A 17,845-nucleotide genomic window follows, 5' to 3' on the forward strand; every position below is an offset into this window, starting at 1 on the left:
GAGGATGGAGGACTAGAGAAATCAAACGCATCACAATTAATTTGGCAAATGAGGCAGATAAGATAGATGAAACTTTGTAATGAAAATAAATAGAGTGGAACCTGGGGTATGTGTTTAGCCAAGGTCAGGGCCGGACTGGGGAAATAATTCATACCGGGAGATATAGCGCGAAATATAGCCCCAGTCAGGCCACTTTTTAAGCGGGGGGTCTGGGGGTCCCCCACCAGGAATTTTTTTGTTACAAAGACTTAATTTCCTGCATTCTGGTGAATTTTAGTGCATGTGAATCACAAACTAATGAGCCAACAATTGCTTAGTACAATGTAGGCCTACTGTTATGGACCTCAAATAAAACTGTTGTGGCACTAGCAATGCTACTCTCTCCACCTTCAAAAAGAAAAAAGCAAGAGCACAACATATTTTTCTATTTACTATTATAATACAGTTAACCACTCTCTCCTGTAAGGGCCTTTCTTTTTCTTTGTTTTATCCCTCTCTCCTCCACCCTTTCTCTTTCTTCCACTGTCCATCTTGACATCAACGTTAATTGACTTTCGCTCTACTGTATCTCTCCCGAGTCCCTCACTACCTGGCTCATTGCCTGGCTGTTATTCTGCATCTGAGTGCCGTCTGCCATTCCATTCGCCGCCTCCGCTGTCAATCAGTTGTATCGCCTGGTCCCGCCTCCACCAATCACAAGCGGCAGCACGGCTCCATTGTGTGTGTGTGATCCGCCGGCCGTGAGAGAGAGAGTCAGATAGTTCTCCAACTCTGTGGCAGACAGTGAAATCCTGGTTGTTCCCCACCCATCTAGGTTATCTAACTATCGCGCCGCGACGCCGCCACAACTAGAAACAATCGCCTGGCAAAAAAATAAATAAAAAAAATAATAATAATTTTTTTTTATTTTATTTTTTTATAATTATTATTTTTTTTAATCTGTGCAGGCCAGGCCACCGGGAAAACTCCCGGTGCTCCCGATGGCCAGTCCGGGCCTGGCCAAGGTATTCTACATACTGTATCCTTCTGTATGCAACTCTATTTATTCTTGTCTGATGAATGCAGAGCGATGGTGATGGAAGGAAACACTTTTTTATAGATTCATAATGGCATGAACCTGACCATTCACGTGTGGGAAACAGATTATGAGGAGACAAGATTGGACACTGCTTGGCTTTTGATAGTTTATCTTCAGGTCAGGGTAGGTAAAGTTGCCTGTTCTGAGAATGATAGGTATGAAGTATAACTCTGGTTATATGAATACAAGCAAAGCATCTTGCCTTGCCTATTGGACTGCCCTGTGTGCGTGGGCGCCTATCCCAGACGAGGACTGCCCCCCCCCCCAAGTTGGTATATCAGCAGGGGCTGTAGCTTGCATTCTCCCTTCCATCATTTCTAAATAACCTGGGACAACGGGGAAGAAAAGCAGTTATATTTCGTATAGCTTTGCGCTCTGCTCTATTGGAACTGTCCCTTTAATCATATGCTATCATGAAAACTCAACCACGTGCACGCACCACACCTGCCTGACCACGCCCACATCCGCTCACATATAAGCGGGGTCATGGCCATACTACCAGCTCCTTCCCTACTTTCACCACTGTGAAGTACGTGTATAGCACCTCTTCAAGTTCAGGGCTTAAATTATAGTAGTAGTTAGTTTAGTTAAGGAGCTGTGTTGACATTGTGTTTTTGTTTTCTCTCTCGCTAATTTTCGAGAAAAGAAAGGTATAATGTCTTCACCACCGGAGGGTTTAGACGACTATCGTTTTGACCTCCACCGGCGCTTCACAGTCGCGGCTTCCTCCGTGCATCGTGGGGCGTTCCTGTCTCCGCGGTTGTGGCAGACAGGTGCGCCTCAGCGGCACCCGGAGGAGAGTGCGCGTTGCAGAGGGGCCGTCAAGCTCCCATCTCCTGTGAGGTGGCCGAGTTCCGGCTCTGGTTCCCCCACCAGAGGGCAGTCAGCTGGTGAGCTGACGGTCCCACTGGTGAAGGGGGATTTGTGGTGCAAGCTCTCCGCCTCGGCTCGTTCTCGTCATTCGACGATGAGCGGCGGGGGCGGACAGTTTAGCGGCTGTGTCGGGCCGGCGCCGAGCGGTGATTCCCTCGTCTCCTCTCCATCGCGTCCAATGGAAACAGAGGCCTACATGGAGGGGGCGGGGGAATTCTTGTTCGGCGCTCCTGCGGGAACACAGCATTCTCCCCCTCGGGGAGTGGCAGGGGAGCCTCGTACTCCGAGACTGGGTTAAAGTCACCACCTCCGAGACGAGATGCCCTGCTGTCATCCGCACTGGACGTTGGCTCCCGCCTATCTTACAGAGAAAGTGAATGTAGCCTCCCAAACGCGAGGGATGCGAGCGTTGCGGAAGACAGTATGCAAAGGGAGTTGCGTGCTTTGTTCCCCGAACTCATGACGGCAGCGGCCCATGCTAACGGTGTGCCGCTGCCGACGCCACTGCCGGCACCTGTTCCTGACGACATGATAGGTCATCTCTGGCAACGCCGTCCTGTGAGGGAGGCGAGCGTTGTTTGCCCGTTCTTCCCATCAATGGAGGCCTACGTGTCGCGGGGACAGGTAATTCCCCGCATCGTCGGCCGTACCCCCACCTACGTGCCTACATGGTGGGTTTGGTCCAGGGGTTGAAGGAGGGGGTGCCACGGCTTGACAGCCCGATGGCATCTATCCTTTGCCCCGAGATGGTGTGGGAGCCGCAAAATAAGCAGTTGGCTGTCTGGAGTGACCAGGCCTACATTGCTTCGACCCAGAGCCTAGCTGCAACAAGCAACATCGCTCAGCTAGCGCGCTTTATGTCGGGGCTGATGGCGAGTGGGGTGGTACTAGATGACCATCAGAGGTACCTCCACGCCCAGGTGACGGGAGCCATCCTGCATCTCTCGAAGCTACAGGCAATAGCTGCGGGGAAACAACGCGCCCTGGCCACTCTAATCCAACACCACCTGTGGCTCTAGCAGGCGGCGCTGTCGGACCAACGGAGGATCCCTCTCCTCATGGCCCCCCTCTCCGACGCTGGGCTCTTCGGCTCGGCGATGCAGGAGATGTCATCAGCCTGCAAGGACCTGGAAGAGCAGCGGTATGTCCTACAACCCCACTTCCCCCGGCCCGACACCACCGCAACCGGAGGCGTGACGTGGAGGCGACGTCGGAGCAAGACTTCAGCCGTCACCACCGTCACTACTGGCCCTGCCAGCAAGAAGCCTTGTGGACGGGGAGAGGACGACGCCACCGCTGCGGCCAGTGATCCTGCGCCCGGGGGGAACGGTAGGGAACGACGTGGCCAGACGGCTCCCCAGCACCATCCCTCCGGGCCAGCTCCCCGTGGGGGCAAACGACACCCCGCGTGCGGCGGGCGACGCAAGTGACATTTACCCCTTCTGCCCCCCAAAACGTGTGTTGATTCACTGTATTTTGGGGGATACGGCATGTGCAATATAAACCCACAGCTAAGAATGCTAGGGTTGCGTTCTTGCTTGAGAGTTTTGTGCGATTTTCTCTAAAGAGGAAATTTGCTTAATTTGCTATTGTGTACAAGGCCTGTGTTCTAGCACTTAGCCAAGGGCTTATGTCCTTTTCTCTCTACCTAAGCCAGTGTTCTTTCTTACATGGTAAAAGTGAACTTGGGGCTTCGTCGTATGATGAGAGTTGTGTGTGTTTCATGTAAATACGTTTTAGGTCAAAAGTAGCATTTGAGTCCACAACTGGTGTGCTATTGTTAGCTTACAGAGTTGTACATATGTAGCATGTGAACCAAGGACTTTTTGAGTCCCTCTCTCAGTCTGATATTTTTTCTTTGCTTAACCTGTTCCACCCCCCAGGGTCGGTACCGACCCTTAAATGACATTATGATCAGATCCATATTTTTCAGAGTGATGCAAAAAATTTGCGATTTTAAAATCAAACGTTTTCAAGTATTAACATCACTAACATGTCACAAAAGCATGTAGAATGTATATTATCATCAATACGTTAGTTTAGCAATAGGTTAAAAGTAGGGATGTCCGATATTATCGGCCTACCAATATTATCGGCCGATATCGGCATTAAAATGTGATATTGGAAAATATCGGTATCGGTTTTCAAATCTTTTTTTTTTTTTTTTTTTTACATTTCTATAGAAATTATGTCCGATATTATCGGCCTACCGATATTATCGGCTGATATCGGCATTAAAATGTGATATCGGTTGATATCGGTATCGGAAATTAAGAGTTGGACAATATCGGTATATCGTATCGGTAAAAAAGCCAATATCGAGCATCCCTAGTTAAAAGTGTTAAAGGGTAACTATCTTATAAATGGCCTTTTTGAGTGTTTAGCATTGTTTCCTAGCTATGTGAACTTATATTAATATGATCTATGTCTCAAAATTCTCATATTGGCGCATTCTTCCAATTCTCCTCTCACAATATTCACCCTCACTGAACTGAGTCATTTGAAAATGTGCGCGATTTGTGATGTCAGAGAGACACCGCTGCATGTTAATGTTGAGATACAAGATGAGCTGCACACAGCGGTTGGAGCACAGCCTCAAAACGGCTCGAGATCTTGAGGTAGAAAAATGCTGTTTTTGAGGACTTGATTAGAAATACAAAACAATGAATAAAAAAAAATATATATATTACAGAGGTGTTCCATAGACTCACAGGAATTGTGTAAAAGTGCCCAAATAGTGAAAGAAATAGTAAAATAGTTCCCCTTTAAAAGATAGTTTTAATTTTTCGATTTTCGATCGTCCATTCCAAGCTTGAAACGAAAATGGAAATTTTGAACCATGGGAATTGTAGTCTTTTTGTGGCCATTTCATAGAGGACATGCATAGCTGTCGACCAGCGTTGGAATTTTTCCGAACTACACTTCCTGGCAAGTTCTATGGTGGTTCAAAGTTCAGAGTTGAATTATGAATTATGTCAATAACTGTTATTATTCGCGATAATAAGCCACAAAAGGTAATGTTTTTGACAAATATTGAAACGCAGTTAGTTTCTCCTCCCTATTGTTAGCATGTAGGAACAATTAGATCTGAAACCGTTTCAAAACGGTTGCACTGTGGGGAAAATAAAAAAGTACACTAGATTACAGTAGATATCATTATCTGTTCTTATGCACGCCTGGTGATAATAAATCCAAATTGAACTCGGGCATTTGAAAGATAATATATGTATATATATATAAATGTGCGAATTGGCTATAATAAGGTAATGTATAAGCATCTATTCTATATTCTATAATAATATTTCAAATTACATTGGTCCTGATGGGAGAATTCAGTACTGTATCTACAGAACCTTCGGTTTTATCATCTTCCCTTTATTAATTTCCTTCGATTTTTTTGTACACATGATCTCAAGAGGGTAAAGGTAAAAAAAATTGCGGGTGGCAAGTTTTTCGCACAGTTTTTCAGAGCCGTGGATGAAACCCGTTTTTTACACAAACAAGGTTATCGGCTGTGGTTGGCGTACAGGATGTAAAGCTATTACTCAACAGAAAGGTGTATGTGCAGGCGGCTGGGTGGCGCAGCGGTCTAAGCGCTCGTCACCAACGCGAGAGACACCGGTATCGAATCCGGCTTTCAGCATTGCCTCCGGCTTGGGCTGGCCATCATACTGACTCAATTGGCAGAGTCAGCGGGAGGGAAGTTGATGGGTGGTAATCTGGTTGTTGTAAACAGCAACTCCTACAGGTCGGTCAGGGCGCCTGCACAGCAAGGACAGGAGATGGTGAGGGTAGTGTGAGCCTCCCACACGTTACACCTCGCTAGGCCTGCCGCGATAAGCAATAAATCGATTAATTGCTGCGATAATTAAAATGAATGCAATGATTTTGACGGGCGCGATTAATTGCTATTTGCGCGTTTGTTTTAATGAGGCGGAACCAGTGCCCCTTGTCAGTCACTGTCCGTGTTGGGAGGCGGGCCGCTGACGTTACTAGAGTACAGCACGGGAGCTCCGTGGGGCAACGTCACATAGCTTAACTACATTTCTCAATAGTGTTGCGCCTTTTAACCAAGTAGCATTATTTGTAGTGTAACGTTAGCTATTTTTAGACCCAAGTAGTTACTCGCTACTGCCCGGAGAAACTGGACTGCTAAATAAAGATGAAAGATAGAGCTTTGATTCTCATTCCATGCTAACAACATTAGCTAAATAGCTAACAAACTAAATACAACGTATAGCATAGCTACAAGTACAACACAGAATAACGTTAATACAATTACATGCATCATTGTTTACAATGAACGGGTGGGGCTAGTCAAAGGACTGGACACGGGGACAAGTTAAACATGAATACATTTATTATAACACTCCGGTAGTTTCGAGTCGTGCTGCAGTGCTTACGCACCACAGCTATTCTATTATATACTGCTTTGACGCTTCCTCCTCATCATTGATTGCCTGTAGTAGCTGCATCTAACGTTAGTAGCTAACGTTAAAACTAACCTAAAGTTAGTTGTTCACCAACAATTTGTTTTATCATTAGCTCAAAAACAGAACCGGATGAGACAAGTTGTCGGCTCATACTAGGTTCTGCTTAGGATAATCACAACAATACTTCCGGTCCGGTCGGTGGGCTTCAAAATAAAAGTCTAAAACACCGGAAAAGATGGAGCGGTGGGCTTCAAAATAAAAGTTTTGGGAAATAAATTTCTCAAAAAAGATTCTCTAACCGGTCGCAATAATATCGCTTATCGCGATATTTTCGGGGGCAATTAATCGCCCAGCAAAATGTGTTATCGTGGCAGGCCTACACCTCGCCAATGAGAGTCCACGCTGTCAGGTGAAAAGATGTGGCTGGCTGACTCTGCATGTATCGGAGGGGACATGCGATAGATTCTTCAACCCTCCCTACGACCGACCAGTGGGGGGCACATGCGAGCAACGATCAAGACAGGGGAGGGGGGGGGATTGGCACGACTAAATTGGGATGGGAGAAACACACAAAAAAAGGAGGAGAAAAAGTGGATACAAAAAAAGAAAGGTGTATGTGCTTTCATGTAGCTTGCTATGTATCAGTCTCCCTGACGAGGGTGTTCTCTCTCTCGTCACAGAGAGGGGGGAGGGGGGGATTTCCCTGTATCCCACACCAAATTAGGATAGGTGGGACACAGGATTTCCCTGGCCATTGAAGACGTCACAGGCGCGTTTTCTCATTGGCCAAGAGACGTGTCCGTGAGTTACAGGGTCTGTGCTACAGACCGCTGTCATTGTAAAGGATAGGTGATGCGATGCAGTCCGAACTATTGGTCCTTCTGCTCTGCTCTCTAAACAGTAGTGTATATTGGGCCGTTTTGTCTACTTAGTCCAAATTGTTACATGAACCTTTTTCAATTGTTTTACTCACGTTGAGGTCTCTCGCGGAAAATCCCCTCTTACATAAAGAGCAGAATTGACGTGGTTTTTTGTTCCCACGCTCGTCGTATAAAAGCCTGTGTCTGTGTCTCTCATAGACCGACTTTCTGCTGTTTGTCCCAGACGGCACGGAGATACATTGTGGGGCTCTTTCTTGTTAGAAATTCGCTGTCACTGTTCTCGGGTTCTTTACGAGCTTACACGCTGTTTCATAAATCAGCATTTGGTCTTACGAGACCGATCAGCGCTGGCCCAGGGTGTTTTTCAATGATTGAATCCGCTTTTTGGGCCGGCGCGCCTTGGTTTCCCAACATCATAAAAACTGTGTTTTTTATGCGGTCGGCTGGGAAGGGGGTTTCTTATCTCTACCGAGCGCCAGTGCACTAGGTTAGACTTGAGGACTTACGTACATCTCCGGGGGGAGATGACGGAATAGATCAAACATTGGCAGGGGGGTTTCACGCCGTTAGGTGGGCCACCGGGATCGGTGCGTTCGCGTACTGACCGTCTTGGTGGCGCCCCCTCTGAGGTTTTGGATCGACACGCGTACCTACTGTACCCCCCTCTTAGGACTGGGGGCGGCGGCGTGACAAGGGCACAGGACTTGTCCTGGTCGTGCCGAACCGGATCAGTTTAACCCATTGTCGGCCGGGACGCAGACAAGTTCTGGTACCCCGAAGGACCCTGAGCTTTTCCGGGGGGAAAATGCCAGGGCGGGCCGGATGTCACAGGGGTTGATGTCATGAATGTGTGTGTCATGTAGATGCCACTACGAGTTGCCCTTAACAGTGGTGTGCATTGGTCTATACTGTGTTGTACCTTTTTGCACAATGTTAGCTGGGTTGGTCCTTCTCCATTCATTTCACCCCTCCTTCCCTGCTAAACCGGGGATGGGAGGGGGCTGTTGGGGAGGCTGCTTCTGTCAACTCCTCTATGCATCTCTGTGTAGGTCCCGGTCCTCCAGGCCCAGGTCGGGCCTCCCCCTCATTGACCTGTGGCCTGGGTTAACCCATTTTTAAACCTGAAACACCTTGAACTGCATTGTATAGCCTGTGTATACGCGCAGTTATGTTTCCAGGGTTTATTAATGGGTTAAGGGAGCAACCATTTTCTGTTAATAAACATATGGGTTGGTTGTCTCCCCGGTGTTTTGGTAGCAGAGTCGACTCCGGTTGAGCCCGGGTCTGACCCCAGCTGCCCGAGAGTATGCCCCTGCATGTTTCATGACGTCTGCCAATTGTGTCAAACTCTTTCTCTGAACCTTGACCCTGCAGGATTAATAAATTGGCAGGGTCAGGGTTCGTGGTGGAATCTGTTCGCTGGTGGAGATAGCTCCGACTCTGCGAGGTAAGTGACCCCATGAGATTGTGACATGGTGCACGGCATACCGAACACCCTTTCCGTCGGGATACTGTTCTTACAGTAAGCCCCTTAGGCGCCTGTCTAGTCCGCAGTGCTCCAGGCGCAGGTCGAGTTCTGCTCTTGTTAAGACCTGTCGGCCTGGATTGAGGGATCAACCTCCTTGGAGGGTTGTCTCCCCGGTGCGCCAGCTGGCCTCACGTCATTGTAGGGGGAAGCCTCCTTGGAGCGCTTCGGAGCGGCGTGCCAGGTGGAGAAGGGCTTTCACCTATTGTAGTCCCTGTCCGATATGCTGGTGATGTGGGGGGTGGTGTCATCAGTGACCGTCTGGTGGGGTCTCGATGCCGCGGCCTCGTTGACCTCGCCAGGCCCCTTTTTAGGGGGGTCCCCGAACTGCATGTTATCATCAACTCGATTCGACTGAGGTAGTCGAGAAGGTACCACACGCTAAATCGTCCCCGGACCCCGCAACCTATAGACAGTTCCAACTTCAGTGTGTGAATTACATTAATCCACCACAGTTTCACCCTGACAAAGCAAATACTCATGTGATCTCTATATGTTTATGTCTAAATAAAATCAATCAATCACAGTTACAATTGGCCAGTTTGTGAAATTAAGGCCTGCCTCTTATATAAGCATCTCTCTAATAAAGGCCTGGTGCTCTTTGCAGCTGAGGTAAATACAAGACCCGTCCTATATTTGAGGATTTACGGTAACTAGGGTTATAGGATAACCTTCGTTATACTTCATAACTAGAGTTATACTTCATAACCATCATATCATAACTAGCAAGAGCTAGAATGAAGATGGTACTGTAAATGGTAAATGGCTGCATTTATATAGCGCTTTTATCCAAAGCGCTTTACAATTTGTTCGTCACATTTGACCCATTCACTCACACATTCACACACCGATGGCGGAGGTAACTATGCAAGGAGCCAACCTGCTCATCTGGAGCAATTATGGGTTAAGTGTCTTGCTCAAGGATACTTTGACATGCTGCCCGGGAGGAGCGGGAATCGAACCGGGAACCTCCAGATTACCAGACAACTGCTCTACCTCTTGACCCACTGTCGCCCCTAACTTTGAAGAGGAGGGACTCCAAGATAAGGCCAGAATGAGTCCAACAGATACAATCTGGTAAAAAGGTCATGGGGAAGGCCAAGAAGCTGCTTCCACCGAGAACCCTCTGAAAACAGCAGAGGGGGGAGATACTCCACACATGGAGTGGAGTCTGGATTGGGTGTAACAGTGAGAGACCCTCACACAGCCAATGGGACACCATGACGCTGTGAGTAGTTGTAGGGTGGTTCTGATGTCCGATGTGTGCCTAAAATAGATAGATAACACGCGGACGGGGCAAAGAAAATGCCTCACATAGATAGAAAGTGTGTGGACAGGGCAAAGCAAGATGCCTCACATAGATAGAAAGTGTGCGGACAGGGCAAAGCAGATGCCTCACATACTGTAGATAGAAAGTGTGCGGACAGGGCAAAGCAAGAACTGTAGAGAGCATGTGGACAGAGCAAAGCAGATGCCTCACATAGATACTGTAGAGAGCATTTGGACAGAGCAAAGCAGATGCCTCACATAGATAGAGAGCGTGTGGACAGAGCAAAGCAGATGTCTCACATAGATATAAAGTGTGCGGACAGGGCAAAGCAGATGTCTCACATAGATTGAGAGCGTGTGGACAGAGCAAAGCAGATGCCACTTCCTCTCCCGATCATAAGAATGGAGAGGAGAATAAAATGCCTTAAGAACAACGTCTCTGGAGCGGAAAGAGCTCGTAATGTTCTGGGGGATGAAGGCAGGGCTAAGGATAGCACTGCTACTGACTCTGTTGATGGCCAATCATTCTGGGAGGACTGAGGAAGCACACAGCTTGCTGTCTAATACTGTTGACAGGAGCCGTGATACATGCCAGGCCCTATCGAGCCTCGTCACTCTAGGAACCTGGGGCACAGGGACGGCTGCCGAATGGTTGGTTGTTGGCGGTAAAACTTGCCTACCATGCCATTCGGTTCAGGAAGAGGTGACGGGCTGGAAGGGGAATACCCTGGATGAGCCTGGAGAACACTTCCCTGCTAACAGAATGCTTCTGAAAAGAGTGTTGAGTTGTGGCAACGTTGTTGACGTTCATTGAGAGCGAAGAAAAGAGTTTCTAAAGGTGCTGTGAAGAAAATTCCTCAGCTGATAGGAACGTTTGCTACAGGGATGCTCTGGCCTGTGATAGGTGCATTGGAAAGTTATTTCAGCATACACACACAGGGAACAGTCCAATAGGCTGCACTGAAGCCGACAGAAAGGCGATTCAGAGGGTCATAAATTCGGCACAAAGAATCATCGACTGCCCCCTCCCCTCCCTGAAGGACTTTCACAACTCCCGCTGCCTCAACAGAGCAAAACAACATTACCAAGGACAGCTCACACCCTGGCTTCCACCTGTTCGACATGTTGCCATTGGGCATGCATTACAGGTGCATCAGAGCCAGAACAGACAGGCTCAGAGACAGTTTCTTCCCCAGAGCCATCACCACCTTGAACTCTAATATGCACCAATAACTCACCCTTTCCCCCTCGTCCCACACTGCAACATCCTACCCATCAAGTGCAATATCCACAGTGCAATACCCACCCACTACCATCTGACACTGTGATTGTTATTTTGTATATTGTTGTTATTTTGTATATTGTATTGTAACATTGTTTTATTGTATCTAATTTTATGTTTCTCTTTTATAGTGTCATTTTATATTTGCTTCCACTACTGCACCTTAAGTTTGAGTCCCAAATCTCGTTGTATGCAAATATAATGACAATAAAGTACAATCTAATCTAATCTAGGCGAAGCGATATGCGGAGCGAGGATAGAACAATGTTGCATTGTATTGTGGTAGTAATTATATGTTTCCCCCCCAAACATACTGTAGTCCCAATTTCCCTTGATTAATCCCCAATACCCAAATGTCCTGTCTTCCAGTCAATCCTTTTGTCTCCCCTGATCAATCAGTCACCACCCTTTGTCTCTCACCTCCAATACCTACACCATCCCCCTTCTCTGCGCCTTTCTTCCCCTTGAAGCACCTACCCCCCTTTCCCCCCTCCATCCTGTCATCCCTCCTCCCTCCTTCACCCCTCTCCAGCACTCCCCAACCCCAATCCTCCTATCTCTTTCCTACCTGGTCACCTGACCACACGCCCTTTTATCCTCGTATAAAGGTCTACGTTAACATTATTCTAGGAGCTATCTCGGGTAACCTGGCCTTGTACCCCGGTGGAGTCATCCGGCATAACTCTTAACTAACTTGTATTTCGATGCATCTGTAATAAATCTGTATTAACCAAGTCTATTTGACTGAGTACATCCTTGGCTCCGGCTATTTTACTCCACAGTATCCATTATGTATTGCAGTAAAGATGTCTAGGATCTATGCAGAGAGAGCTAACCGTGTCCTTGGTGGAAGCATGGCGTCCACTGGGCCTTTATTGTGTCATGCTTAATTAGTGTGCTAACCACCAATGCACTGATACAAGAGGACCCTTAATGAAGACCACATTGTGGCATGGAATAATGGATGGAGGACATTTGCACTCAATGATCTTTGGCAGATGTTTGATATGGATGATTGAGAAGAATCAAACAAAGGTCTTCAGTTAGCTTTGAAACATCAGTACGCCGGTGTAAAATTAACCAATAAACACAAGTCAAAGGACATTGATGATTTTAACAATGACCTTGTACTGACAACTGTATATAGTATCATATTATATTGACAATTGCTAATATAACATCTTTATCTCTGTCCCAACAGCTCTCAGAGGTTTTGCTCAGTGCCTTGAATCAAAACCTTGTCCAGTTTACCTTGCGGCCTGGGGTCCAAGTGACAGTGTATGCAGCGCATCTATCAGCAGGTAAGGCCCAATCTCTGTACAAATACAAATGTCTGTATATAGTGTTGCCTAGGAGGAACTTGAATGCAGCCTAAGTGGGACATAACACTCATGTGGAAAGTTAGAGGACCTAGATAGATAGTCAGGTGTTATTTCTGTTGCCCCACCAACTAATGACCCCAACCCTGTGTGTGATTGGCTCCCACCATGTAGCTACACAGAGACATTCAGAGAGTGAGCATCGTTACAAGTATGTGTGCCTCTTCCTATTGGAGTTGCTGCTACTATCCTAAAGGGCTTATAAGATAAAGAGTAAGAGATGTCAATACTACTGTATTAAATTAATTCACATTATTTTGTACATAGGGGTTTAATGCATGATTTAATTGCAAAGTAGCTTACCTGTTGTGTTTAATGTATATTTTTTTACTCTTATCTCCCTGTCTCTGCAGCGCCCTTGGTGGACACCAGTGAGAACCACAGTGGCTCCGCCATGATAATGCTGCTATCAGTAGTGGTTCTGGGTTTAGCTGTATTTGTCATCTACAAATTCAAAAGGTACAGTGTTTATGTGTATACTGCCATCACGACTGGTATAGGAACAGGAGAAGTTGTGTAACATTGTAGGAGAGAGCTGCCCGTCTTGAGAGGAGTTTGATCCCTGTATTTCCGACATCCTTGGTCCCTGTAAACCTACACCTTTTCAATGGCAGAAACTGGCCTTCTTTCACAGCTCTAGTGCCGCTTTTCCACTGCATGGTACCTACTCGACTCGACTCTACTCTACTCTGCCTTTTCGGTTTTCCATTGCCAAAATGTGCGGATGGTACCTGGTACCTGGTGCTCTGTCGAAGTTCCAAGCAGGTAGAAGCGATACCAAAAAGTGACGTGAAACACTGCAGACCACTGATTGGTCAGAAGAGAGCAGAGCACAAAACACAAACCCGCCATCTTCTGCCTCGCTACTACTAAACATTAGCATTAATTATTTGTTTGCAGCGAGAACAAAGTGCAATAAATGAAAAAAATATACATTAAAGGGGAACTCCACTATTTTGGGAAATTAGCTTATTTAACATCTTCCCTGGAGTTAGACAAGAAGATACATACCTTTTTTGTCTCTGTGCGTGCATTTTAGCTTTGGGAATAGACGCTCCGTTAGCATAGCTTAGCTTCATCACTGGAAGTGAGGCAGGACAGTAGCCTTACAGTGCCTTACAGTGTATTGCAAGGTCTGACATTTACCAAATTTGATATGCATGACCTTGGTGGGCTCTAGGTCAACTCCTGAAAAGAGGGTCAATGTCAGACCTTGCAATCAAAAGTTAGGGGGCGCACTGAAATTATGGCAAGGGTTATTAGCCCCCTAACTTTTGATTGCAAAGTCTGACATTGACCCCCTTTGCAGGAGTTGACCTAGAGCCCACCAAGGTCATGCATATCAAGTTTGGTCAATGTCAGACCTTGCAATACACTGTAAGGCACTGTAAGGCTACTGTCCTGCCTCACTTCCAGTGATGAAGCTAAGCTATGCTAACGGAGCGTCTATTCCCAAAGCTAAAATGCACGCACAGAGACAAAAAAGGTATGTATCTTCTTGTCTAACTCCAGGGAAGATGTTAAATAAGCTAATTTCCCAAAATAGTGGAGTTATCCTTTTTAACAGTGTATTCTGCCTTATTGATGAAACTAAACCAACAGCAACACAATTTACCACCAAGAACAAAGAGCTTATTTTCACAAAAAGATTGCTAATTTTGTTAGCTTATGTGACTGGAATTTCCCATTATAACCATTAGCATTGCGACTAGCGTACATTAGCTAATAAGGCACTAGTTTCATAGCTTCATAACTAGCTTCGATATCCTCCATTGTGTGTGTGTGTGTCGTGTTGAAGATGGTGTCACGGCGCCCTCGCTATGACGAGCAGCTACACTGACGGGTGGGGGGGTACTACATGCAGTGGAAAATGAACAAAGTACCAGGTACCAAAAGCGAGTAGAGTCGATTAGGTACCATGCAGTATATAAAAGCGGCATAGGTGGATATAAAATATACTCTATTGGGAGTAATTTTGTCTGGGCCATTCTTCGCAAATGAAATGTCAGTCAACCTTAAGGATATATCAATATTTAGCCCTTCCCACTGGACCAGTTGACCTTTCTGAAATGTTAATCCTTTCACTACCACACTACAGAAGGTTAACCCTTTCACTACCACACTACAGACGGTTAACCTTCTGTAGTGTGGCAGTGAAAGTTTTAACATGCTGTATTGTCGCAGTGAAACTTGAAAGGGTTAACCATTTAGTAGTGTGGTAGTGAAAGGGTTAAATGATTTATCGTCTCAGAGGGGCGGCTCTAAGAAAAAGGCACCAAGGGTCAACCAGATGAGACACATAGAAGGACAGAGAAATAGATGAATAGTTCCATCTTGTTGCCTACTACTTCATAAGCGTACAGCACATTGATGTGGATTGCAGGAACTTACAGCTATTGTCGAAAGGAATAGAAACAAAGCAATTATTCAAACAAGGCTTATCTCCTCGTATGGAAATGGCTGGTGGTGTGGGATCACTGTCCTTTGGGCCTCGTGGCAGTGTTTTCTTTTTCAACTTAGTTAGGATGTTGTTGTCTTTATCCCTCGCCTCATTGTAAATCTTTCCTCAAGGAAGATCCCAGGCCTCAACGTCTATGCGCAGATGCAGAACGAAAAAGACCAAGAAATGATCAGTCCAGTCAGTCCAACGGAGAGCACACCCAACTCACAACGGGACCCGATGACTCCTTTGGAGATTCTGGACACAGAATTCAATTCACGGCCCATTGGTAAATAATCACTTTAATTTTATTTGACTCTTTTCCTGATCCTCCAATCACAAGTGTTGCTTGGTTAACAGTTTGATTGGAGGATCAAGAATAGAGGGACAGAGCTTGAGAGGTCAATTGAGTCTTTAGTCTCTGCCCCACTCAGGCGAGGATTGCAGGCTAAGGAGCGAGGCACTTGTGACCCTGAGATACCTTCTGAAGATGCAGAAGGGTTTCCAGCTATGCGAATGCTCTGACTATATCAGATGCAATGCCATATCTGAAGTAGCTCCTGCAAGTTGCTGCTTGTAGCAAAGCATCTCTGATGTTTATATCACCGGTATATGTTATATTACAGGAAAACTGTGATTCAGCAAATGTCTACATTATATGCACATTCCTCACCACGTTGGCAAGGGTGAGATTTTTTAGGCCATTAATCTGTTGATAAGACTCTAATACAGTGAACACTTGATGGTTTGTATCCTAATCTGATTAAATTCTCCACTACTTTTTACATACGTGTGTGAAGCTAACTCTTACTGTAACCCTAGCCTTAAGCATCACCCCTAACCTGAATTTACAGTAGGCTGAGACTATGCATGTGGATTCAATTAAATCAGCTTTTTATTATTATTTAAAACATTTTATTATCTTTTTCCCCCTTCTTTTTCCGTTTTTCTCCCCTCCCAATGTTAGTCGTTATGCCAATTCCCAATCCCCTTCCTGGTCGTTGCGCACTCTACCCCGGTCTGGGAGGGCGGAGACTATCACATGCTTCCTCCGACACACGTGTACCCAGCCCACCGCTTCTTTTCACCTGGCATCGCGGACTCTCACTGGGAGAGTGTAACGTGTGGAAGGTCACACTACCTCCCTCCAGATCCTTCCCTCGCTGTGCAGGCACCCCGACCGAACTGTAGGAGTCGCTGTTTACAACGACCCGGACCCACCCACCGGCTTCCCTCCCGCTGACTCTGCCAATTGAGCCAGTATGACGGCCGGCCAAGCCGGAGGCAACACTGACAGCCGGATTCGATACCAGTGTCTCTCGCGTTGGTGACGAGCGCTTAGTCCGCTGCGCCACCCAGCTGCCTAAATCAGCTTTTGAATGAAAGATAAAGCAATGACTACCATGGACATTCTCTTGGAACATTGTAGTTGCATCCCAGTAATACAGTTGCTCTTAAATCTATGTCCTACTAGGGGCGGCAGGGTAGTGTAGAGGTCTAAGCACGCACCTACCACCGCAGAGACCTGAGTTCAATTCCTGCCAGCGGTATAGCTCCGGCTCGGTCAGTCATCAATTGCCAGTGTTCATGGGTGGAAGGCAATAGCGACTCCTACTTGTCGGTCTGGGGCCTGTTCGGGGGAGGATAAGAGAACTGGCAGAAAGTTCCAGGAAGGGAAGTGGCATAACGATAACTTGGAGAGCCAAGATATAAAAAAGAGTAGCATGAACTATCTAACTCTCACAACAATACTAAATCCCTTTCTTCCCTCTTCTTCTTTTCCCCTCTCCGTTCTATTCAAGGATGTATCAAACCTCACCCACATGTCACATTTTCAGCAGAACTCCCCACATACATCAACGTGTAAAGACTCTGGATGGGGAATATACCGGTCCAGGTGCATCATGGGATTTTATTTTGCCATTTTGGGACACGATGGTTTGGAGCTTTAGACCTGTGCATGTCGGACCTTACTGACACATACTGTGCTCTGTGACAACCACAAGAAACTGTGTACAGGATTAACTTTCTTTCTTTCTTTCTTTCTTTCATTCTTTCTTTTTTCTTTCTCTTTCTTTCTCTCTTTCTTTCTTTTAATATATATATACCTATCCAATAAATACTTTTTTTATGACATTTATTTATACAAGTCAAGTACATAATGAAGAGGGACACGCCAGCATGAACTACAGGGGGGTGGGGGGACATGTTCTTTTTGTTTTCTTTTGATTTGTGTCCATCATCGGTTTGCTGTACTATGACGCTAACAGCAGTAGTAGACTATGTTTATTTATCCATAATATACTTTTTTTTCTAAGTATATCATTGAAATGAAATTTCAGCTTTATTTTGTAATTCATAAATGTCTGTCAGAAATGTGTGTATTTTAATAACAACTGTCAAACTAAACAGATATACTGTTAGAAAATATTAATAGGATCCGTTGATTTTGGTTCATCGTCTCTTGGAAAAGCTGATTATGGCACAAAACACATTTTCTACTGAATCGTTTTCCCTATTATTATTTATGTTTTGCTTTCGATGTAATAACTCAGACAGATACAGGGTTTGTTTTGTTTTCATTTGCTTTGAATTTCGCTGTTAATCTAATGCTTTTAGCTGTATTTAACGATACACCCAGTTTGTAAAGAAATGTTTTTGTGCTTCAAAGTAATAGACCACTCG

At 46.0% G+C, this 17,845-nt stretch overlaps 1 protein-coding gene across 1 annotated transcript in view; it reads left to right on the plus strand.

Annotated features, from left to right (window-relative positions):
* Nucleotides 1–17,027, plus strand: part of sorcs1 (sortilin-related VPS10 domain containing receptor 1) — a gene marked incomplete at both ends in the record, with an annotated part of 670,421 nt that extends 653,394 nt beyond the window's left edge. Inside the window, 4 exons of the mRNA XM_084318344.1 lie at nt 12,543–12,642; nt 13,074–13,179; nt 15,292–15,449; nt 16,963–17,027. Coding sequence (XP_084174470.1) covers nt 12,543–12,642; nt 13,074–13,179; nt 15,292–15,449; nt 16,963–17,027 — 429 coding nt within the window. The remainder of the gene's footprint in view (nt 1–12,542; nt 12,643–13,073; nt 13,180–15,291; nt 15,450–16,962) is intronic.
* Between the last annotated feature and the right edge of the window lie 818 nt (nt 17,028–17,845).

This window comes from Notolepis coatsorum (assembly GCF_963971535.1).
Source record: "Notolepis coatsorum genome assembly, chromosome: 7".
Taxonomy (NCBI): Eukaryota; Metazoa; Chordata; class Actinopteri; order Aulopiformes; family Paralepididae; genus Notolepis; species Notolepis coatsorum.